This window comes from Brachyistius frenatus, unplaced genomic scaffold (assembly GCF_029030835.1).
Source record: "Brachyistius frenatus isolate BFR_SWC_R1_liver_20210118 unplaced genomic scaffold, ASM2903083v1 Contig_76, whole genome shotgun sequence".
Lineage (NCBI taxonomy): Eukaryota > Metazoa > Chordata > Actinopteri > Embiotocidae > Brachyistius > Brachyistius frenatus.
The window spans coordinates 1,799,929-1,825,367 of NW_027210675.1; the positions used below are offsets into that span (position 1 = coordinate 1,799,929).

At 42.0% G+C, this 25,439-nt stretch overlaps 1 protein-coding gene across 2 annotated transcripts; it reads left to right on the forward strand.

Annotated features, from left to right (window-relative positions):
* The first annotated feature begins 21 nt into the window (after positions 1 to 21).
* On the forward strand, positions 22 to 21,491 carry slc5a6a (solute carrier family 5 member 6a). Of its 2 annotated transcripts, XM_069708585.1 has the most exons (19): positions 22 to 340; positions 459 to 501; positions 9,754 to 9,818; positions 10,948 to 11,187; positions 11,298 to 11,519; positions 12,227 to 12,292; positions 13,113 to 13,164; positions 13,369 to 13,436; positions 15,383 to 15,537; positions 15,650 to 15,790; positions 15,880 to 16,009; positions 16,090 to 16,178; positions 17,054 to 17,166; positions 17,497 to 17,564; positions 17,784 to 17,870; positions 18,051 to 18,223; positions 19,344 to 19,447; positions 20,415 to 20,536; positions 20,620 to 21,491. In XM_069708585.1, the coding sequence occupies exons 4-19, from the start codon at positions 11,062 to 11,064 to the stop codon at positions 20,818 to 20,820; spliced, it is 1,917 nt and encodes a 638-aa protein (XP_069564686.1). In that variant the 5' UTR covers positions 22 to 340; positions 459 to 501; positions 9,754 to 9,818; positions 10,948 to 11,061; the 3' UTR covers positions 20,821 to 21,491. The 2 variants fall into 2 exon arrangements, with proteins under 2 accessions (XP_069564686.1, XP_069564687.1); XM_069708586.1 differs by lacking the exons at positions 22 to 340; positions 459 to 501; positions 9,754 to 9,818 and adding an exon at positions 554 to 752.
* The last annotated feature ends 3,948 nt before the right edge of the window (positions 21,492 to 25,439 follow it).

Sequence of the window (25,439 nt, forward strand, 5' to 3'; positions counted from 1 at the left end):
GGTAATTAATGACTACGGTGGCGTTTTGCCCCGCCCACCCCCCCAAGGGTGTCCGTGGCGTCATGATAAATCGTATAAAACCTAGATTGGATGATACGAACCGGGTCCTTTTTCAGGAGACGTTGTCCTCGACGTGGTCCGAGCTCCTGTGATGACGACTGCTGTGCAGCTTCTGTCAGTTCATTCGGGTTCCTTCCTAATGGAAAACTTGTGCTCGCAAATCAATGTACTAATTAAACATATTGCAGGCCGCCAAAGCACGTGTCGTGCTGCCTTCACAGACGTCGGGCAGGTCGCAACTACGATAAGGATTTTGAACACGAGACCATCGAGGTTAAAGGTGAGGTGAGCGGTCCTGATTCGCGTCAGTGCCTCTGCAGTCACCGCCTCTGAAAGCTGCGTGTCGTGACCTGCGTGTTTAAATGTAAGTCCTTATTTTTATATTTCTGTTGTTTTAGCAAAAGCCGCAACCTCCAATGACCTCTACGGAAAAGGGTGCAAGTAGATATTCTTCCCCCCCCCCAAAAAAAAAAAACCCGTCTTAAAACCGTGTCGTGGCGGTAACGTTGTGTGACAGGTAACACGCTGAATTGTGGTTGTTTGCGGGCGGTGAGTCTGAACGTTTTAAGTTTACAAGGAGCACGTGAACGCAGCACGCGGTCTCTGTGTCAAGGAGAAAAGGCGGTCCGGACCGGAACCGACCAGCGGAGGGGATGAAGCGGAGCCCCGGTGTTTGGGCTAAGTGGTCAAAGGTGAGCTCGGTACTGAAGTCTGTGGGTTTCTAGAGGAGCACCGGGACACGCTGCTGCTGGCTCGGTGATTAGTTTAACGTCGGTGCACGCGGCAGCCCGAGGACGTAACGATGATTGAGCAACAGGACCATGTGGGCGCGTGGTTCACTATCAAACAGGTTGGTGCGCTTGTGCTGTTTCTAGTCGCTGTTTCTAGTCCAGTTTATTCAGCTCGACTCTTAATATAAGACGACAGCTGTCCCGTCGGCCGGTGTGCTCGCTCGTGCACCGGCCGCTGGAAATGAATGACCGCGCGCGCGACTGTCGTTAGCAGATACGTTTACGTTGTCTTTCCAAAACAAATATGTAACTCACCAAACCTTAGTGATGGTGGTGAAAAGGGTTTATTTGTGTCTTATGTGAAGGTTGGCCCTGATGTTGTTGGGTTTTTTTTTGCAGAGTTCCTGTGTAATATTTACCTTTTCAAACCGTCGCTGCACTCGATCTGTAGGACTCTTTAAAAAACCCTCCGGGCTGATCGGCTGTTAACCAATTCCGTCTGTTATATATAATATAATTGTCATAATTCGACTGCAGATGCCTTAACAATATTTAATAAGGGTTAATAAGTGTTTAATAAGGGTTAATAAGTGTTTAATAAGGGTTAATAATGTTTAATAAGGGTTAATACGTGTTTAATAAGGTTTAATAAGGGTTAATGTTTAATAAGGGTTAATACTTAATAATGTTTAATAAGGGTTTAATAATGTTTAATAAGGGTTAATATGTGTTTAATAATGTTTAATAAGGGTTTAATAATGTTTAATAAGGGTTTAATAATGGTTAATAATGGTTAATAAGTGTTTAATAATGGTTAATAAGTGTTTAATAATGGTTAATATGTGTTTAATAATGGTTAATAAGGGTTTAATAATGGTTAATAAGGGTTTAATAATGTTTAATAAGGGTTTAATAATGGTTAATAAGTGTTTAATAATGGTTAATAAGGGTTTAACTGTTTAAGTTCCCAGCCAACATTGTTGCAAACGTTATCTACAGTCAAGCAGCTTTAATGTCAATGAAATAAAGTTTCATGCAGTCAGTAAATTAATCGATTAACTGATCAATAGAATATTAATCACCGACTATTTTGACAATCGATTAATTATTTGGGGTCTTTTTCTTTTATGAAAGTAATGATAATATCTTGAGGCTATTTTCTGATTCCTTTGGACAGAAGTTTGGTCACCTTGAGCGATTTAACCAAACCGATTATAAAATGGTACCGACCTCGATCGTACTATCTCCGGTCATGTTGCAGGTAATGTTTTAAATGTACAATGAAGACTGCTCCACGGCAATAGTGGCCTTTAAAGGAATTTTATATCACTGTAATGAAATGCCACGTTGTGCATGATGTCTGAAATATATTCCTGCCATTTGATGGCTGCTTGTCAGTTTATGTAGTAACATAAAAAGATAGAAATGTAAAGTCCCAGTATTCATTGTTAGGGTGAGGTAAAACATCAACCTGCTCAGTTTACAGATTATTTTTTTTTAGTGTCACTATGAGGATTGTATTGGTTACCAATTATCAGGAAAACCTAACGTAATGTTCAGGTCACGTTTTGTTCTGTATTTTCAGTCACAATGCAACGGCACTTTTTGTAATTCACAGAACCCTTTTAGAAGTGATAACAACATAAATCAGAAGGGATAGTTTTATATTCCTTTCCTTTATCTTTGTTCCTCATAAAAACAAATTGCAATGCCTCCAGTTTTTCTCCCTCTTGGCTCCCAGTCTGTGCTGATGGTAGTTGTTTTACAGAGCAGACCGGATTCCAGCTAAAGGTTTAATGATTACACAGATTATTAGAGTCACGCAGACACAAACAGAGCTGGAACATGTGCACAAATTCCAGCCTTGGTGACAGTAGAGCAGCTGTATCTGTGTGGAAGCATGCGGCTTTGGTTACTGACGTACTTTGTGGTTTCCATGGGGTCACTGCCGTCTGTGTGTTGTGGCTATCTGAGGACACAGTTTGTTGTTTTTTTTATAAAAGCTGCTGTTTGGAACGTCCGTTGATTTTGTTGCGGCAGAAAAACATTGGATAAATAGTGGATGACTGAAATAACAGGTGTCACTACTTGCACGAAATGACTCTTCACTTTCAGAATTTGATTCATGCAGCCTGATTATTTTTATTCCCATTCAAGTTAGCGTTGGGCAAAGCTGGAAGTCTCTGGTGGGAATGCTCTGCAGGTAGAGTTTTACCATCATTCGGTTTAAATTTGTAGTTTTGAGTGAAATAACTGAACAACCCCTTGGTGGATTGATTTGAAACATTGTGGAAATATGTTGATCCCCTTTAGGATAAATTATAATGGCATTAATGATCCCCAGTGTTTTCACCTGGCACCATCATTAGGTCAACATTTTACTTTGTCCAATATTTTGGTTTAGGACCAAATTTAGAAAATGTTGAGCGTGAATTAGCACGTTAGCATAATCCCTCTGAACTAATCGAACTAACTAGTACATCCTCTAAACATCAGCATGGTAACATATGTTTGATTACGATTGCATCCTGACGTTTCATCCACTATCCATACCTGCTTTAACCAGTACAGGGTCGCAGAGAGCTTGAGCCTCTGTACACTCTGAACAGGTCACCAGTCTGTCATAGGGTCAACACAGAAAGACAAGACAATCACTCACATTAACACCACAGGCCAAATCACCACTTTACCTAATACACATGTTTTTGAGCTATGGAAGGAAGCCGAAGCACCCGGAGAGGACCCACGCAGTCACAAAGACAACCTGCAAACACAATGGCCCTAATTAAGGTTTGAATCCTGACCCTTCTTGCTGTGAGGCGACAAGTGTCCGTTGCTAAAATTATCATTTCAAATTATTATCATTTACGCCCCGTAGTTCCTAAATTATCCATCTCAGAGCAGCTAGCTTGGTTGTTCAGTGAAATCTTATTCGGTAAGAACAGATATCCAGAGAAGTATAAATAAAACGGAAAAGTTGAATTGGTTTTTAATAAAACTGACCTTGTAAAACCCTGTAATCAAATGGAACGGCTGTTTTCATTATATAAAGGCACATGAGACGGATGTCTCTATCTTGCCGTCAAGGACAATTGAGACGTTGGTAGTGTTTACCTGGTTTGTCCCTTTTATCTCTGTTAATGTTGTGCTTGAATGCTCACACACCAAGTACATTGAGTGAAGTCTTTGTGCCGGGTTTAGCCTCTGATTGTCTGACAGGGAGAATGGAAATGTGTGGCTTGCTTTGAACTCCCTTGATAGCATATTATAAAGCAGAGGCCTCATTCAGGAGTCGGCCACATACAGCTGCATGCTCATCTTTCCTCTCACCGCTTTTTTTTTTTTTTTTCTCCACGAGACGGGGGTGGAGGGGTGCCGCCAGCTCAGCTCAGACCTCCTCCTGTAATGTACAATCATGGTCCCTTTGTTGCCAGGCAACCGGGGTCTACCCGACCTCCATAGTGTGATGTTTGTCCTTTTGTGAGGACATTCAATGACAATATGTCAGTGCATTCCCTAACACCTTACACTAACCATTACAACTAAGTGCCTAACCTCAACCTTCACCTAAACATATCTCTAACCTGAATGCTTAAACCAAATTTTAACCCCTTAAATGGAGGTCGACCAGGAATGGCCTGTTTTCCCCAAGATCTTTGCACTTTGATGGTCTAGAGTGTAGAGCTTCTTTCCTCTCACTCTTTCACTCTCTATAACTCGTATCTCACCATAACAGCTCATTAACTTCATGTTTTTCTCTCCCATAATTTCTTCTTATTATCTGTTGTCTCCATTCAGTTCCTTCGCTCGTGTAGTTTCTGTTCTTCCTTCTGCAGATGTCCCGTCATGGACCTGCATGTCTCTGCTCTGTGATTGTCAACCCACCAACAGTTCATGTCTTGTATCTCTATGCTATCCTTTTCTCTCTCTGCTCTCCTCTCACCCCAACCGGTCAAGGCAGATGGCTCCGCCCACCGGTTAACCGGGCTCAGAGGTGGGCGGAGCCATCTGCCTCGACCGGTTGGGGTGAGAGGAGAGCAGAGAGAGAAAAGGACAGCACAGCATATTTCTGGAGTGAAATATCCTGGAGTTCAACAAAGAGTTTGATTTTGTGAGTTTATTTTCTAAGTTAGACTCCAGCTTGTGTTCAGAGACTCTGGTAATATTCTGGTGTTGATTCTCTGAGTGTTGAGAAGCATCATTCAACAGGACTCCGTGTTACCTGCAAAGCTTTGTTGCTGTATTAGCATTTCCCAGCATGCCTTAGTTATTTCTTCGTAACTTTTGAGAATAAAGCAACCAAATTAAATCTAAGTGATGGGCAGAAATTATGTTTAGTTTTGTTAAAACATGCTGATTTATTAATATTTCAATGAAGACATAATGATAAATAAAATGAGGCTATCATGCAAAACCATAAGTGTACAAGGGAGGAATGTAACATATAAACCAATCACAGTTGCATTGTCATATTAGTTAAAGTTTTTATGCAGCATTAATTGTTGCAGACTGAATATAATCACACTGAATATAATTGTTCAATATAAATTAGTGATGAATATGCTGTTATCTCGTCAGTCTGACCTGAAACCTTTATAGTGTGATGACACTTTAACTCCATGAATGTCAAACAATTCACACGTTTTAAGTGTTGACTGTTAACATTGTGAAAGAGTTCACGTTCAAACAACTCAAGGTTAAAGTAGAATTTACTCTTCATGGGAGTCGAGTTTTAACTACCAAAGAGTTCAAGGTTCAACTCCTGAAAAGTGTTAAAAATCAACTCCAAGAAAAGAGTTCCTTCCACTGTTGAGAGTGAATTTGATGGTCTCACATGTAACAAGCTAAAGGAGTTGATTTGAACTGACAGAGGGTTTATTCCAAAGACGTGAATTTGCTGTGTGGAGATACAAGACATGAACTGGTGGTGGGTCGACAATCACAGAGCAGAGACATGCAGCTCCATGACGGGACATCTGCAGAAGGAAGAACAGAAACTATACGAGCGAAGGAACTGAATGGAGACAACAGATAATAAGAAGAAACTATGGGAGAGAAAAACATGAAGTTAATGAGATGTGATGGTGAGAAATGAGTTAGAGAGTGAACGAGTGAGAGGAAAGAAGCCCAGTGCATCATGGGAGGTTCCCCAGACATACAAATAGTATTAACTTTTGTGTGTGTGTGTTTGTTGTCATTTTAGTACTTGTATACATCGGAGTTAAGGAGAAACGGCATTTTGATCCACATGTCCTAGTATTTTAATGTTGACTTGGTATGCACACTAATACCTGTGGACTTGAATGAGTTGTCTTTTTTTGTGACGGGAGAAAAAGGACAGATTATAGTGATCCACATGAGTGAGTAGAGAGGGATGTGACGTGCAACAATTAGTCAGATTTGAAGTGGGAACAGACACCCGGTTTACCCTTCGACCACCCGGGGCGCCCTCTGCACACTCTGTGAAAGAGTTGGCCTGTTTTGTTCACTTGCGTAGTGGAAAAGCAGCTCCAGTAAAATAGGCCTCAACCAAGTGGTGCAGAAGGCAGATAGCTTGCTGCAAGCCATGTTCCTTTGTACAGAACAAGCATAAGTATGGCCTATTACAGCATACTGTACACTATTCAGATTGGAGTAGCTCGTAGGGTTGCTTTTAAGTATCCTGTTACAGGCAACACGGAATGCTCCAAGGCCCACGCAGCATTATACCAGATGGATTCAAGCCGCACTTCTTTAAATACAATATATCTGCAGCATCTATGAGGACAAACTAGAGGTTTGAATTTTCAAAGGTCGATCATAATAACAATAGTTTGGAACAGGAAAATCCAACAGCTAATCTGTTCTTTTGGAGACTGGAGGCTTAGTACATGTAGTAAATCTGCACCATGTGCGTGTTGTAAAGGTCAGTTCAGTCGCTCCGAGGCCCGACTGTGTGAAAGATGGTACATTCTTACGAGAGATAGTGATTCACATTTCATGAAATGAAACATTCCTTTCACATCAATCTGCCAGCTTTGCATGCTGGGATTCCTGGCAATGTTTTAAAGGGTGAAAGTTTTTGATAGATTAAAAAACAAAAACATTTCAAAACAGCCCAAACCAGCCTGGGAAGGAGCAGTCACCCAATCAGATGGGCTCCGTCAGACATAACCAGTTGAGTTGAGAACTTGCTGGATTTTTATATTTTCACTTATAGTATATTATATTTTTCAATTGTCACTCATACTAAATATAAATTTTTACTGCACGGATTATTTTCAGATGTCATGATGTAGATTTAGTAATCAATAATTAGAACATAAACTTCCAAAAGCTGTGATTCTGGGGGCGTGTCTGTTTGATTGACACTCTTGTGGTGCAGTCAGGTTACCGCTATTGGTGGGCGGGACATAGTATCGTCAGGTTTCCAATCAGATCCACCGCTGGCTCCTCCCCCAGCTTGTCCAAATATGGTCACTTCCTGCTCCAAACCGCTCCGAACTAGTAAAATGACGCCGGCCAGTATCAGAACTCAAGGCTTCCTGACGGCCGTTCACAAAACAACGGGTGATGTCGTTGTTGGTTGCCGCTTTCTGCCCATTGAAGGTGTAGTTACGTAAAGTTTCCCACATCTTAAGAGCACAGACACAAGTCAGTTTGGCATTTTAAGTGGCTCTATTTTTCTGATTTCTATGTTGTTGTTGTTGTTGTTTTTCTTTTTTTTTATCCCAACCCATGAAGTTATTGGCCCTCTTGTTTAATGCTGAATATATTTTAATTCAATGCCTTTGGAACTTGTTGGTTTTTAAAGCATTCAGCTGTTAAGATGACAAAGCAACACGAGGCTGTTTTATCTCTGCCCAGTAGTGCAACAAAAAGCTGCCAGCTCCTGTCCTGTAATTCAACAGGCGCAAAGGCTTCTAGGAAGCAGCACACCAAGGTGCTCACTATACACGCTACTAAACACTGAACACTGGCAACATGTTGAGTTGTTTTAAGCGCTGCTGCATCAGTTTGAAACTAGCAGAGACGCTTGCGTTGCACCTGGGTGCCGCTTCGTGCCGGGTGTGAGATAGATCCTTTAATCTTTTCTTATCATGGCTTGAACTGCAGTATATCTGCAAAGGATCTTACAGCTTTGGCTGTTTAAAATGAACGAACTTGCCATCGAAGAGCAAAACTTTCTGTGCACTGACTTTATCGTTTAAATAGTTGCATCGTAACTGTTAAGCACCCGCGTGACATGTGCTGTTGAATGGAAACCAGTTACACTGTCAGTTGCTTCGTTCCCAACCTGTCATAGTCCTGTAGATTAAAGATCATGAGCGGTCATGATTAAAGTGGGATTTAATGGTCTCGTATGTCTCACTGGCTAGTGCTTGATCAAAGCAGCAGTGAGAATGACCCAGACAGGCCTGTCAGTGCAGCACACATTCAAACCTAATCTCAGACTCCGTCTCACATGTAAATCCCCGCTGTGTTTTCCTCGGGCTACTACAGACACCGTTTTCTCACCGGGAGAAGTCGCCATAATGGAACAACCAAGTGCTCCGGCTATAAAAAAAACAAACTCTGTAACGCTGCCCAGATCTTTCTCTTCTTGTCATTTGAAGCAGTTGCCCTTCACTGCCATTTACAGCTGCCTGCTCATGAAGATGGCTGAAGTTCCTTTCTGGAAAACGGCTCAACAGTTGTCCATGTGAAAGTTGTGTGAGAGCAGATTTTCTTCGACTGCCCTGACGTTCCAGCACATTAATCTTTAACTACAGGTGTATCAATTACAGTCGGCATAACGGGAGGGTGAAGCAATGTACTGACATTAATATCAGGATATGAGATTACGTATCATCTCGGATGTTAACGTTTGTACAATGTTTCCCACAGAATGAGATTAGGCATATGGTGGTAGTGTTGATGGTGCGTTGGGGAGGTTCCAATTGGCCGTCTGGAATTTGTATTTTATTTACCTGGATGGGCCGTCTAACTAAAGCCTCTGCATAGGAAACACTGTTGGAATATTGCAAAATGGCATATTATCATTTCCTGATTTTTAGCGATGAAATTTGCTGAACTTTAACCCAGATGTTGTAGAAGTCCCATCATTAGTTATTTATTTATTCATTATATCCACCTTACTGATGCTTATTCATTAAACATCTCACTGTGAAAATATTTTGTGCTGGCACCAATACTCATTCTTACAATATTGTTGTGATGTCAATGTATTTCGTTAATTATGTTGTGGTATTTGATTTTGTCCATATCATCCAGCCTTATAACAAAAGTGGTTAACAAGAGCATTTCTACATGTACACCGAGACTCCTCTGTTCTGTGATCAACACACGGCCCTCTCTACCATGAGGTAGAGCGCCTCTCCATCCCCTGCTCTGTGCTGGTAACCTCACCTCTCTGCAGTCGGCTGCCCCGCGGCTCGTCGTGTCATTAAGGAGTGCGAGATACTGCAGCACAACACAATGACAACGCAAGTTGTGAAAGACACTGTTTTAATGTGTAGGGGAACATGAGACTTGTTTTCAGCAGAGCACAGCATGGACTGAAAAAAAACTGTCTTTATTGTTGACAAAAATAAATCCCCTAGAGTGAAATGTGCAAATGGCCAGGGTTGTGTATCCTTTGTGAAAACACAAAAAGGTCTCAGGTTTTGTTTGGTTGAAATAAACTCAACCCAAAGTGCTGTTTTAGAGAAGATTGCATGCGTATTGAATCACTAGTAACAATATTGTGATGGGTCATTTTTCTCTCCGGACTTGTGTGTGTGTGTGTGTGTGTGTGTGAGATAGAGAGAAAGTGTGTGTGTGTGTGTGTGTGAGAGAGAGAGAGAGTGTGTGTGTGTGTGTGTGTGTGTGATAGAGAGAAAGTGTGTGTGTGTGTGTGTGTGTGTGTGTGTGTGTGTGAGAGAGAGAGAGAGTGTGTGTGTGTGTGGTATTATTTCTCAGAGTTCCTCCTGTGTCTCCACAGTGTTTGGAGGTGCAGTGAGCTTTACGTCTGAGGCCAGTGTGTGTCAGCAGCAGCAGATTATCTCGGTAGGTACACGATGTCCTTTGCTGTTTTTCTTTGTAGTTTGTTCTCTCATATTCAAATTAACTCTTGGTGCTCATTATTCTGTTTTGTTTAGAGATATTCCACTTGTGAATTTTTTGTGACTCTTGACAGTAGGTGGGCTGTTAAAGTGTGTTGAGCGTATACAGATGACAGGATCTGCATGTGTGAAACGTAATTAAACCGGTAACCTTCTGTTTTTCCTCTACAGTGTTATTTAATTTAGTAATGTATTAAACCTTACGTTGTTGCTTTAACAGAAATTAAAAATAGGGATTTTTATCAAAACAGCAGGGTGAAATTCTTGTTTTAGATTAGACATCATTTTGTAGATGAAAGAAAAAACAACTCACTAATATTTCTTCACATTGTTTTTAGCTGTTTGTGCCGCAGGTCTGTAATCCATATTCACAGCTGGTCTCATCTCGCTCCTTTCTTTTTTCCATCTCTAATGGAGGTCGTAGTCTGACACCTTCAAGGTGTTTTTTTTGTGCTTATAATGAGGTTTTGGACACACCGTGACCCACTCATTCTTTATTTATTTTACAAGAGGAAAATGCATTTAGACATGCACACCAGTCAGTATTGGTAAAATAGAAGTTTAAAAGTAATGGAGAAATTATTGAAACTTACAGCTCCTGCTTCTTTTTTGTAACAAGGCTTTAACGATAGTTTTCTGTTTTAAAGCAATTCAGCCTCACGACAAGTTTATATCGATAACAATTTTATGACCCTTTATTCCTGTTTGTGTTTACAGGCTGTTCTCTATTGTTGTTGAAAATTCAGGCTAACTACAAGAAATCTGTCGACTTATTTCAGGCAATAATTCAATTTTGAATAAAAAAGTGACAGCCCTAAGTACCACCTTGGTGGTATTGTGCTGTGGTCTTGAAAGAGATTTTATCACTTGTTCAAAAAAGTAAACTCTGTATTCATGAAGTACTGTTGTGGTTTTACATTGTTGGTTACAGAATTGACCATTTAAAAAATCCCAGGCTCGATACTGCTGCCTCTCCAGATCTTCCTCCAGGTCCTCCTTCAGGTCCTCCTCCAGGTCCTCCAGGTTGTAGTGAGAGAAATGAACTTGACTTTCTCTTGTTTGTCTTCCTCCAGCTCTCCGTAAGTCTCCCTATGGGTGAAGTGCTTTCTTCAACATCGTAATCAGCCCCCGAGGCTGTGTGTCCGAAGGCCTTCCCTCTCCCTGATTCACCGTCATCTGGTGTCACCATGGGGGAGATCGTCCAGATGCACTTCACCCCGGTGGACTACGTCATATTCGTCCTGCTGCTGGTGGCCTCAGCCGGCATCGGCCTCTTCCACGCCTTCTCAGGGGGGCGCCAGCGCACAACGCAGGTAGACGTTTGGTGTCGGACTTTAAATGCAGATGTTTTGAATAATATCACTCTCCATGTTTTGAGTGTTTGCAGTTATGATATGTGATGCCAATACTCTGTCTGCCGCAGGAGTTCCTGATGGCCGACCGCTCCATGAGCTGCCTGCCCGTGTCTCTGTCCCTGCTGGCCACTTTCCAGTCAGCTGTGGCCATCCTGGGCGCTCCGTCTGAGGTGTACACGTTTGGGACACAGTACTGGTTCCTGGGCTGCTCTTACTTCTTGGGTCTACTGATCCCAGCTCACGTTTTCATACCAGTCTTCTACAGGCTGCGGCTGTCCAGCGCCTACGAGGTACGCACAAGTAGAGTTAACGCACAACTTTCTTTCCCTTGTTTTTATTCGCCTTATTATTACACATACCTGATTGATGTATAATACATGCATAATCCAGTAAGAAAGTCCAAATGTAACTTGTTTCACTTCAGTTAACAGCATAGATTTTTTTTTTGCACCTCCTGTCTCATATGTTTCACCACAAAAACACACAACAAGCCCTCGTATTTTGACAAGAGTATACCGCAAGCGGATTAATGACCTGTCAATGTGTTTTCTTATATCGTTTTTAATTGTAACGTCCTCTTTCCTCTCTGCATTTTTCCTTTTTTACACTCTTTATCCTTCTCATGTATGATCTCAGAGCTGAACATTCTTCTCTATCTTATCTTTTAAGTGTTAACGTCCGAGATAAGCAAACGTTCTCGTCTCAATAAAAAAAAACGGGTCTTTAGCTGTAGTTGGCCTCACTGCTCGTCTTTTGACCCTGAAGGACGCTGATTAGTCATTTGACAGATTACAACTGCAGTGATGTCCTTTGAGCAAAGAATGATTTCAGACTTACAGATCTGTCTTCAGTTATCAGAAGCTTAAACTCAGTTCTGACCCTGAGAATCAACATCCAGCACGCTGACTATTAATTAAAGGAGGTCTCTGAGATGATATGTACTCACACTTTTGATTTTTCTGTTTTTGTTTTCTTTTACATTGTCTCCTGTCAACAGTATCTGGAACTGCGTTTTAACAAGACGGTGCGCATTTGTGGGACTGTGACCTTCATCTTTCAGATGGTATCTTCTTCTGCTTTACAATTTGTGTACATTTTGGTGTAGAGGATTTCCTAAGCCAATAATAAGATTTTCACCTTCACAACTACATAGTAAATACTTAAGTCATTTGAAACTGTAATGTCCAATTCATTTATTACCAGTTGTCCATTTGCGGAGATGCAACGCTATTAAGAAAGACCATCTCTGTCTAAATACTTATTAAAAACTTCATGCTTACATTTATTTATTTATTTATTTCATAAAATCTTTTGACTCAAGGCATGACTAGTTGTTTAAATAGAAGTCAACAACATGGGTTTGTGTACTTCCATGAATAATTGTGAAACACCAGTCAATGTGTAAGAAATAATCGACCAATGAATGTATTCATTGCCTGTCATATTGCAGCCTGACTGAAACTTTGGCCCAGCGAATGTCACAACGACCCCCTTAAAGTTTATTTTATGGTTTCCTTTACGAGGTTAACAGCATCTTTATTTTCTTCAGTGAGGTAATTAACAGTTACCTTCAGTGAGGTAATTAACAGTTAACTGTGACCTGGAAACGGACAGTGATCGATTGATTGATCGATGAATACAAATGTGTACAGACGTTTGTATTATTAAACCACCCCAGGTCATCGTCATAATCCAACATCAGCTCAGCCTGAAAGGTGGGAGTGTCACCAGGAGCAGTGTCCTTATTTACCTCGATTTGTTTTGCATTCCCGCAAAGTATAATGTGACGGCTAGCTGCAAGTCAGCTGACTCCAAAACATGACCTTTGAGCTCACCTCTGTTTTTGTGAGTCCAGTTGTGCAGTGTTGTTTTCTCCTCTGCAGGTCATTTACATGGGAGTCGTCCTGTATGCTCCAGCACTGGCACTTAATGCAGGTAAAAACATGGGTAGCTTACTTTGTGTCATGTTTTACCACAATGTCAGAGTTCAGACTTCACTTTTGATATTTGAAAGGATTATTAGTTAAGGATGATATTGTGCAAAGCCTGCTCTGTTAAGCGTTTACAGGAAAACAGTGTTCTTCTGGATGGTTGGATAGTCTGCAGTCTTTGGTAACGTTGTCCTCTGCTCTCTTGCAGTGACAGGTTTTGACCTGTGGGGTGCAGTGCTGGCCATGGGGTTGGTGTGCACACTGTATACTGCTCTGGTACGTCTCTTCAACTGTGTTCAGTCTAACTAAAGAAATCTTGGTGTCCTAATTGATCAGGTGCTGTAATCTGATCTCAACATAAAATTTCATGACCCATACATGTTTCTTTCATTCAAGAAACATTTCCAAACTCAAGATATGTTGTATCACAACCTGAGTTGGAGATGATCATCATCATACTGTAATTCCCTTTTCATCTGCTCTAGCAAATGGTCCCTGGATCGTCTTCAAAATAACAAAATCCAGAAGCACAGTTTTACCTTCTTTACATTGGCTTCCCATTAAGTTTAGGATTCAGCTGAAGGTTCTTGTCCTCACATACAGAGCCCTTCTTGCACACGTGTCCATTTGTGGCCTGCTCCATCACTGGTAGATATGCGTATCGCAATTCATTATTCGGATATGAAGCATTGACTTGAATGGCAGCGATCAGGTCTGGTGGCCGTGTTGGCCGTTATATCATTCGATATAGAATATTGGATCAATAGCAGTACAAGTAAAAGCAACAGTATCATTAACATAACATTATCCATCCCTGCTCCTCCATAACTGTATATACGGGAAACTCAAGAAGCAATTTCACTTATTTCAGCCAGAACAGTAATGATAAAATAATAGTTGAGTCTTGTTACATCAAAACCTGTTAGTTAGTTGTTTTTTGGGGGGGGGTTTTTTTTCACCAAATTATGGAAAGAAGTATTGATAAGACTGTCGATAAATAGTATCAATAAGTGTTTGGGTATTAATAAAACCCTAACCGTGCCCATCCCTAATCACCAGCAGGTGGCCAGGGTTTACCTGTTGTCTCTTTCTCTACAGAAAGCAAGATGTGTTCGTGCCCTTAAAGATGTGGCTCCGACTATCGATGTTTGATCTGCGCTTTCTGTTGACCGGTTATTGGACATTTTTGTGTGCTTTTGTTGCGTAAACTGTATTGTTTCTTTTTCACTGTTTTGTTATTTTCTGTTTCTTTACAAGTTTATTCTTGTGAAGCTCTGTGTGACGTTTCCTCTGTGATCTAAACAGTTAAGCCCAAAATTATGTCAAATTTTCACATCTACTGAATTTTGATTTGACCAGTAGGTTTCATCATCTGTAAACGACTTTAAATAAGTCACAAAACGTTGGAAGACATTTTTCCAGAGATGTTTCTAATAAATCCTAGCTATTTCCATGGGGGTTTTTTTTATTCACTTTTTACTAAAATGGCAATGTCCAAAATTCTCAGTGTTCTCATCAATTATAAATTGAGAACAGGTCATTCAGTAGTTTTCTTGTCCATGATGAGTCCATCTCAAGTCATGGCTAAAACCAACCAGTGAGGACCCCTGGTTGCGCAAGTGCAGCTGCTTTACATTATGGGCATGATATTTTTTCATAGAAATGTAAACAAAAACACAAAAATAGTTCATGTTTTCATTTCTATCTCTCGCACAATGTCTTAACATCCTGTTTCACTTGGTTCTGCCATTTCCAGCCAGAAGTAAAGTATTGGTCAAATTCAGTAGACATAAACATTTGACACGGGCATGAATGATTTTGGGCTTACCTGTGTAATAATGAACTTGACTAAACTCTTCAAAGAGATGATAATTTAATAAATGATGATTGTGACAGGAAATATTTGTTAAACAACAACAATAATAAAATAATGAGTGATGGGTTTGTATTTATATATTTTCAAAAAGAAACCAAAACTGTTTTGAAGGACATTTGCTAGATAACAACTGGTGATTACAATCCAGAAAAATACCTTTCCCAAAACATCCCCCTGTAGATGATCTGAAATTCTTTTAATTAAATTCTTCTTTCTCAGATTTTTTGTTTTTTCCCACCGTCAGTTTTTATTGGAAGAAAAACAACATCACTCATTTCATTTATTGCACTTCTTCCTGGATACTTTGGAATAACGGTAGTTATGGACTTTAAATCCCGTCTCCCAGGGGGGCCTGAAGGCGGTGATGTGGACCGATGTCTTCCAGACGGTGGTGATGTTTGCGGGCCAGCTGGCAGTCATCGTGGTGGGGGCCAGTCAGGCAGGAGGTATCGCAGAGGTCTGGAAGAAGGCAGTCAATGGCAGCCGCGTTGCTGGACTAGAGTGAGGAGTTATTATATTTGAAGAGCGATTGTTTCCAATCTCCTTTTATATATTTACTTTTCCTGAATCGGCCCTTCCGCTGATTATATTCGATTCCCTCCCTGCCGTGCAGCCTGAACCCCGACCCGCTGGAGCGCCACACCTTCTGGACGCTGGGTGTGGGGGGAGTCTTTCTGATGTTGGCGCTGTACGGTGTCAACCAGGCTCAGGTCCAGAGATACCTCAGCTCCCGCACTGAGAAAGAAGCTGTCATGTGAGTGTCATGCTTGGATAACTCCTTCTCTTAGAAATGACAGGATCCTAGAAAAGGTCAGAAACACGCCTCCCATCATGCTCCTCCAGGTCGTGCTACATCGTGTTCCCGTGCCAGCAGGTCGTCCTGTGTCTGGGTTGTATGATGGGTCTGGTCATGTTCGCTCACTACGGAGAGGAAAGCCCTCTGGACAAGGGCTTCGTCAAAACCAATGACCAGGTGAGCGCTCGTCTGTCCCCATCTCTGAAGCATCAATAAACTAGTTTGTGTTCATCCTAATGTTTAGTTTCTGTGTGCAGATGGTGCTGTACTTTGTCATGGATGTGTTCAAGGATCTGCCCGGGCTGGCAGGCCTCTTTGTAGCCTGTCTCTTCAGTGGAGCACTCAGGTAAATGAGCCCAGACGGAAAGGATGATCCACATGTTGGGTTTCTCTCTGGCAACGACAAGATGGATGTTTACAGCGAGGGTTTGGGCGTTATATCAAACGTTACCATATCATATATGAGACGAAATAGTGTCTAAGACTGTGATAATCATTAACTTTTCTTGGTTTTAAAGGCTGCATTACAGTAACATGAGTTCATTTTCTGAACTGGTCACACTCTTCTTGCTGTTCTATTATTTGCCTTTTCCCACTCAGTCATCTACATTACTCATGATTATTTATCCAAAATCCCATTGTCTAAATCTTTTGTAAAAGTACCCTGCGATATCAACATTGAGGTATTTGGTTAAAAGACAAATTTTGTGATATTACATTTTGTCTGTATTGCTCAGCCCTGTTTACAGATGGTTTAACTACAGCTGTCGAACTTCTTTCTCAAATCTTTTTTATTGCTTTTGCAAATACTTTACACAGAAAAGGAGAACAGGACTTCCCACAGAAAGTTGGGACATACAATCTATTACATTTAACTGTCGCTTGGAGGTTGTGTGACTGTGACAAACTGCCACAGAAATTACAAATATAACAAACAAGTAACTCTGAAGAGATGTGGTGTAAAAAAAATTTCAAACAAAGACAAGAACCCCAAAAATAAAAAATGTAAAACCCCTAAATAAAAAATAAAATTAAATAGAAAAAGTAGATAAATGAGTAAATAAAATATGTGTGTGTGGGGTCTGGTTGGATTGTAGCATTGTTTAAGTAGTTTCTAAAAGGTTTCCAGGTAGCTGTCGAACTTCTACTGGGACGTCACAACCTCGTCATGTGGTTAAAAATCCGCTCTTCACTCACTTCCTTTTCTTTTCCTCCCTTCAGCACCATCTCATCAGCGTTCAACTCCTTAGCAACAGTAACTATGGAGGACCTGATTAAACCTCATTTTCCAAATATGACCGAAGCCAAGGCCACACTGCTGTCCAAAGGACTCGGTAAGACAAGAGGTTTAACTCTGGCTTTTCCTGTAGTTCTGTTTGAGTGTTAAGGTTTCTAACTACAAAGTTAAGGTGAATCTGGGATTTTAATGTGGTTGTAAACAATAAGGAACAGCTGACTTTTTCCTCAAATCTGCCTTTAAATCATAACATGACCACATTTAAAGTTTTAATAAATAGTCGCAGAAAACGTTTCACTGATGGAGTGTGTATTCTCTTCCAGATGTAACTGATCTGTAGTTTGCATGTTTTTCTGCTCCTCATCAGTTATTTGCTGTAAAGCAGCAGGTGTGACCTCTTTGTGTTTTTTTCTTGTGTGCTCCACAGCTTTGGTCTACGGTCTGGTGTGTCTGGCCATGGCCTACATCGCCTCCATTATGGGATCTGTGCTGCAGGTAACTTAACTATTCATACGAACATTCGTTAACAACAACTTCTAACATAACCAACTCATTAACAACAGCAACAGCTGTTGTTGCACAATTCTTGCCCAACAGACATATTTGTACCAGATGGTTTTTCTTTGAAGAAAACGTCCGTAGTGTTTGGTTATTGTGCAGCTGTACAACATCAGCATCTCAAAGAGTCCCTCACTGTCTCTGCTGTGTCCTCAGGCAGCCTTCAGTATCTTTGGGATGGTGGGTGGTCCCCTGCTGGGACTCTTCTGCCTGGGAATGTTCTTCCCCTGGGCCAACCCCACCGTGAGTCCTGGTCCACTTCAGCAATTATTCTTTGTTTTTAAACGCCTTCTTTGGTTATTGAGATATTTTACATATTATTTACTGCTCCACCTCTCTGTCTCACTGTCTCTCTCTCACTCTCACTGTGTCCCTGTCTCTCTGTCTCTTTCCCTCTCTGTCTGTCTCTCTGTCTCCTCTCAGGGTGCAGTGGTCGGGTTAGTTGTGGGCCTTGCGATGGCCTTCTGGATCGGCATCGGTAGCTTTTTGATGCGAATGTCTGTCCCCCCCCTCAACGCCACCGCTCTGCCGCTGTTCGATAACATGACGTCCACCGTCATGAACTCGCTGGTCGGCAACACCACAGCCAAGCCCAGGTAGGAAATGACATCACAAGAGTTCACTTTTCAAACATGCGTGAGGCCATTGAACACTCGATAAACAGCCAAATTATCTGATGCTGTCCGTGTGAGGAATTTGATCATTTTTGGGCCAAATCATGAAATCTCAGAGAATTTTGTTTGCATGTTTCAATTTTATTTCCGTTTATAATAATGTAATATTTTCCACGTGTGTGTCTCTAATGTTAGTTAGCTAGTTGTTGTCAGTGTGTGCGTTTGGTAGCATTAGTGCTCACTGACAGAAACTGTACATGTAGTTTATTAGTTTGTGAGCTAATTATCATTATTTTGAGATAAATACATTTTCTCTGCAGCCAGTATTTAGACATTTATTTATTTTTTTAAATGTAAATATCGGTGCCACCGAAGGGGCATGTGTCAGCCTGTTTTTAACAGAAGTGTTTCTGGTTCTTGTCCGCTCAGCACAACGTCAACATGTTTTTCTGTTCGTTATAATCATGAGATTTCAACTTTGTCAGATTTTGACGTTTGACTTAGAGGAGGAACCCTGTTCTTTCACTTCTACCTCTGAGCAGGTACTTTCCTCATTAAATAGGAACTATGATCACGTAAGTGTGAAGTGATTAAACACAGGAGCTCAGGCAGCCGCCATGTTTAAAACACAGTGGAAACTGGGTAAAATTACAGATGCGAATGAAGCGTTTTAAAAAAAAGCAGAGGAACCATTTTCTGGCTAAAAATACTGAGAAATGGACCGAAAACGAAGTGTCGGCTTGATGGAGTCTGTACGCGTCGGACGAAATCCAGCATGACTTCGATTCGACGAAGAGAAATATCAAGAGTCACTCTGTTTACAACGTTATTTCACAGCTTCTATTGGCGTTGCGAATGCAAACTGCGAAAGGCCTTCGAACTTCTTTACTTCTAGTGGGTAGTTCCTCTCAAGAAAGTCCTTTGAAATGTTTTGTCTGAAAACAACCGAGAATGACAACAGAGGAACAGGTTTGTTTTCTCCTGTATGTCGTCACCTCAGATATGATGTCGGAAGCATCCACAGTACACGACCGGTGTTGGGTGCTCTTTTAGACCAGTCATTCTGTGACTTCCATTTTTTCGTTCCTCTCTCTTTCCTCAGGCCGACAGGACTGGAGGCCCTCTACTCGTTGTCCTACATGTGGTACAGCGCTCACAACTCGGCCACTGTGGTGGTGGTTGGACTGCTCGTCAGTCTGTTGACAGGTAAACCTTGAACCCTGGTGTCTGTGGAACAGTTTGATTTAGTCACACTGTCTTTGGGAGGAACATTCACTTTGACTCGAGGTAGCGCACGAAGTGCTGTAAAAGAGATGACGTCAGGTCTGCTGGTCATGCGACGTGAAATCTGCAGGCGTCCAGCAGCCTGGCTGTCGGCTCACCGGTTTAGTTCAAACTGAAACATTTTCTGACAATTGGATTGATTAAAAGGAAGTGTTCCTGTCATTCGTGGTCCCCAGAGGGTGATTCCTGCGGATCTTGGCGATCCTCTGGACTTTTCATCAAACACCACCAGTTTGACTTTTATAGGTCGTCATTAAATGATCTTGGCGATCACTGGATGCAGTGCTGTGACTTTCAGTTACAATAACTTTGATCCTACTTTACATTTGGTGGCATCATCAGGTCAACACTTAATTTGTCCAAACAACTGTGACTTTCCCATCAGTGGATCTGACTAATCTGATTGTAAACCTGACGATACTACGTCCCGCCCACCGATGGCTGTAACCTGACTGCACCACAGGCCTGTCAATCAAACAGACACGCCCCCAAAAACAGGTCTTTTTGAATCTTCTTTTCTAATGAATGAGGGATTATTTTCAGATGGACCTCCAGAAAACTAATAAGAAGGAGTGACTTTAGCTAACAACACCGAGATAACTGATGGACACATTTTATTCACTTTGGATTTGATGAGAGAAGTTGAATGGGAGTCTATGGAGCCGGAGGCTTTTTGGAGCCGACCTCTAGTGGCACTCGCTGGTATTGCAGCTGAAGACACTTCTGGATCGGAACTATTTTTCAGACCTGAAGCTACGAACATTTTTATTAACAGACTGTGGTTTTATATCCAGTCTGTGGGTAGAACCTGTCTTTTCTTCTCTTATTTCTCCGTAACTCTCACTGTGCTGTAAATCTGCTGTCCTGTTCATGTGTCTTGGTCTTTTAGGACCCATGAAGGAGAAGGATCTGACCCCCGGGACAGTTTTCCCTGTCCTGGGAACGCTGCTCTTCTTTCTGCCCGAGCGCTACAAAGAGAAGCTCTGCTGTGTCACCCCTCTGGCTCAGAAGGTAACCTCATACTTAACCCGGTATGTTCCTCTTGTGTTTATCGTGACATGTGCTTTCAACAGTGTCTTTACCCCGTTAACCAGCCGAAAGAAATCAGCACGCAGCCTTATCAAATGGCCAAGAAAGAGAGCAATGGAGTGGCGTACTGCAAAGAGGATACGGTCACAGAAGACAAAGAGACGGAGAGCATCAGAGCTCAGACGGAGGAGGACGACTCGGACACGAGGATCGCGCTCTCCTCAAAGCCACCGACGGCTCACGCGGTCCAGGAGACGGCCTTGTGATCCTTTCTACTGATAAAACACACAAGTTGCACACGTACACTTTGACCCCAGCTGCTGCACTATCCAGTCCTTCGGCAGGAAGTGCAGCGGAAGAAATGTATCACTAAGTAGAGGTCGTAAAGATCGGTGGAGGCCGTGTTTGGGTGTTGCCGTTTTATGCGCAGTGTCAGTTTACTGTGATTCAAGGCCGTTCGAGGAAACCAACTTCTGCCAGGCTGGAATTGTCCATCAGAAGCCCAAATGTCTAAGAAGAAATGAAAACACTTTGGTGCCCACAGAGACTTTCTGGCTCAGTACAGATGTGTGCAGTTTGAAGGAGAGACTCGGATGCTCTCGTGTACAATGAACTGTTCCTCTGTGACTGGATCGAGTCCTTGTTTGACAAAAACAAAAGAATCAGGTAGTTAATAGATGCAAAATGTCTACGGAGTTATTTTTTTTTATAGAGAAGATAAACCCACCAAAACCCATAATATGTATAAGAGAATATAACACAAAAAGAATACAAAATGTCCTGAGAGATTGAACGTTAATGGCGGCGTGTGACAGCTCTGTGCTACTGTGATAGTGTCGTCGTTACATGGCCTTGGTTTATTGATAATAGTTGTCTTCTAGCTGCTAATACAGATATCTGAATACGAGTCCATTAAAGCAGAGCGGTGCGTTGGGATGAGGGCAGTTTTACAGTTTATTGTCCATGTTGATATCACTGCACTGAAGCAATGAACTTCAGTGGAGATTAATTCATTAGAATATCATTTTAAAAACACCCACACAAACAGAACATTTCTAAATTCACCCAAAAGGTTTTCACCTCGGCCGACACGCACATTGATACCGATATACGTGATGACCAATATCGGCTCGCGTTGATTGGCGGGCCTCTACTATTTTGTTGTCGTAAACAATGAAGGACGGAGGCCAAGACGCTGCCACGATGAGAACCAGGAAATGTAATCGGTGTCCGTTTTTAATTTGGAAGTGCACACGTTGCGCAGGTGTTCCTCGTGTTCTCCGTTTCAGCGAACACGTCCGCCGCGGTTCTGTAGAGCTGTCTTTTGGTTCTCGTTTAGCTTTTGGGGTTTTAAGCACAAGCTGAGTCTCCTCCCATCATGTCCCGGTGTTCCTCGTGGTAAACCACCTGTGACCGCAGCACTGCTCTGAACCACAGAGAAGCCATCCTGGACCTTCAAGAAGGACCTACTTTAACTCCAGTAGGCCCTTAATATAAGAATAAGAAAATGCAGTCATTGTTGGTAATTGTGTATTTTAAACCTGTTTTAAGTGCCCGTCTCGCTCTTTCTTTTTTCTTTTTTTTTTTAAATCGAGGTTGTCGTCAGTGGCGGTACGTGATGAACATGAGTGTTTGGTTTGAATATTTTTCACCCCGTCGCCTCATCGTTGTGGTCGTGATCTTTTTTGGAATCAGAATTCTTGCCCATCAGTATTTGAAGTCATCCATTTATTGTGGGAGGTGTCGTGCCGTCTTGTGCTCTTGCTCTTGCCGATGGGCTCTGTGACTTGTGAGTCCCGTGTTTGCTCGCCCTGTAACGGCCACACCATCGGACTCTCTCTCTCTCTCTCTCTCTCTCCACGCAACGCACGCGAATACAAACATTGACCCGGCGGCTCGGTTCGATCGTCCGTGGCCTCGCTGGTCGCACGGAAACTTAAGACTTTCACGTCTGCTGCCTTAACGGAGTGATTCCCTGTGACTTACTCTGCCGGAGTCGTGTTTGAAGCAGAAGCCAGACGGTCGAGGCGACGCCCAGTTAACCAACAGAGATGGCCCCCTTTTTTTTTTTAATTATTATTATTATTTTTTAATTATTTTTTTCAAACCGCGTCAGCAGCAGTCCATTCCAGAACCAGCATGTTTGTACCATCATCCTCGAATACCTCAATTTATCCAAAGCATATAGAATATGAATTTCTTTCAAATTGTTTTTCAGACAGAACGTATATTTGAGGTCATATTTGTATATTTTTGTAATTTCACGTGAAGCCTGCTCACATTTCCTGTAGTGAAATGTGACATTCTATATGCAAGAACCATGAAAGGTTTTGCTGTGAACGTCGGGCAGAATTGGGAATGTAGCAGTCCGCTGACTCACGGAAACAACGGGAACGCCAATACTGTAGTTTTTTTTTTTAATTTGTTCAGATCACTCACTCGTCACTGTAGAAACATTTCAACGAGAAATGTTTTGAGTCGCAGCACCTTTTTTTTTTTTTTTTTTTTTGTGCTACATCCCAAATTCTGTCACTCACAAAGATACAAAACCTTTTAATGGTTCCTCGAGTTGTTGAACGACTTTTTATTTCATGTGAGAGCGTAAACCTTATTTATGATTACTCAGCCTTGAATCCTCCTCCTTCATACCTGAAATTACTTGAAGTGTGTGCCTGTCACGTTAATGAAACACAGATGACCCCCCTCCGCCCCTTTAAAGCGAGGGAGCGTCGTTCAAGAGCTCACTAAGTGCTGTTTAAGGTGTCGTGCAGGAACCCAGCCTGGGTGGAGCGCAGTCGCACCAATGAACACTCGCACCTGCTGAAGCACAATGACCTCGGTACTCGGTAGTTGCGCCGCTGAAGCCATCGGGTGGTGGAGAGCAGCGCCGATACGGTTTAATGATGGTACCGCTTGGGGTTTTTTTTTATAACAAAATCATCAACTTGAAGTCCCCTTCAAGTGTAAGAAACGCTTTCTCTGTTGATCTGTGGCCTTTTTTTTTTTTTAACAAGAAACAGTGTGGCACTTAGTAATTTCCAGCAACGATAAATATTGTTTTGAACAATATTTATTACATTTGTTGTCCCATCCACAAGAATTCTTCCCTTTATGCATTCCAAAAAAAAACAACCAAACATGAGCACTGAAGTGGAGACGACTCCTCTGCTTCGGCCAGGCCTTCATGTATAATGATTTGTTTGCCTTCCTTCGGTCCTGATGTACTTTTCATAATAATCCCAGGATATTGCCATATTCCAGTAGGAGCTCTAACATCTGTCCAGCTGTGGACCAAACCCACGTTAATGAATGAGTACATGAATTCTATAGATGTAATGATCTGTTGGTGAGGTGAGCGCGACGCAGGAAAACTGCTGCGCGCTCCTTTTAATTGAGTGTCAACCTGAACGAACTGACTGCATTTCAATTTGATGCCATATTTCGCTGTTGTTTGGATCTGTGGATATTTTTTTTTTATGCTTTTCACACTTTCACACCGGTGCAGTCCTGAAACATTCCAGAGTGGGCCGACCCCGTGTTCAGCCCCGGTGGGGGGGGGGGTTGCTGGTCCTGCAGCTGGTTCACCAGCCTCCAGGGAAGCTGCTGCCTACTGATGCAGACTCACCTGCTGGAATGTAAACATCAGGTACAGACATTTTAACCCAGGGCTGGTAGAAGTGCTCTGGGAATCGTACTGTCCCAGGCTGAGGTTAACCCTGGGTTACCAATGTCTGCCTGGAACGGGCTCAAGTGTGAGAAGCCTATTAGATTTCTAAGTTTGATGTACTTGAATGGAGATGACATTAAACAAAAATTAAAAAAAAAAAAAAGATGACAAATCAAATTGCATGTTCACTGTTCTGTGTGAACTTTATTGTTGTGGGGGGAAAAAAAAGTGGAACGATGAATCGGTCGTCTGTGCGTTAGTGACACCTGGTGGCAAATGTCTTCGCCTCTTCTGATAATTCAGGGAACTGTCGGAAGAGAGCTCGTTGATGTTCTGCCTGCAAAACCCGAGAGAGCCCGAGCTGGAGGCATCATGTTTACAGATCGTACGTCTCTTAAAATCTGGTAAATGTGATATCTCAAGAGGGGGGGGGGGGAGGTCTTTTGTGACCTCACAAAAGACTTTGTCAAAAACTCGAGAATTCATACACTTATGACAATTTCATACAAATGTGTACCTGGATCAAATAGTGAAGTGATGACCTTTTTAAATCCAAAAGGTCAAAGGTTAATTCAACCTTGATGTCACCATGTTCTACGAGAACTTTTTTTCTGGCCAATATTCAACACCGTGACTCAGGAACAGAAGACAACCAAATTCATCTATTATTGATTGAACTACTTTATTTATCATTCTATCAAAACTGGACCAAAATGAGATTCATTAGGAAAGAAAAACTTTATGAACAGTGAACGTGTTCCAGCCGTTTGTATTAAATCCAGCGGGACTTCCACACTCGGACGTTGATATCTGGAGCGACCGCATCAGGCCCTCGACTACTCGTCTGTTAAGGTTTACACAAGGAAACTTGGACATGTTGTGGACAGGAGGAGGAGGAGGAGATGGAGGCGGAGCCACAGGAGGAGGTGGAGGCGGAAGAGAATCTGATGATGTCACAGAAGAGGAGTGTCACAGCGGAACAGTCCGTACAGCTTCTTGAGATATCGCGAGAACGGGACAGATGGACGAATGTCCCCCCCCAAAAAAAAGCATCCGGCCTCCAGCTGTGGATATCGACAGTGAGGAGGATTTATAATAAAACATAAAGGATTTTTATTTCACACAATAGAGTATTTTATTCATTTATAAATATAGGGAGATATTAGTCGCAGTAGAGTCGTAATGACAAGTGTATTATGTGATCTACAACTGGAAAAG

Excerpts from the sequence above, each read along its gene's own strand:
- slc5a6a (XM_069708585.1), top strand. The coding sequence starts at position 11,062 with ATGGGGGAGATCGTCCAGATGCACTTCACCCCGGTGGACTACGTCATA. Across the intron at positions 13,437-15,382 it reads GCACACTGTATACTGCTCTG|GGGGGCCTGAAGGCGGTGAT; the intron begins GTACGTCTCTTC and ends CCCGTCTCCCAG. Across the intron at positions 16,010-16,089 it reads TCGTCAAAACCAATGACCAG|ATGGTGCTGTACTTTGTCAT; the intron begins GTGAGCGCTCGT and ends TTCTGTGTGCAG.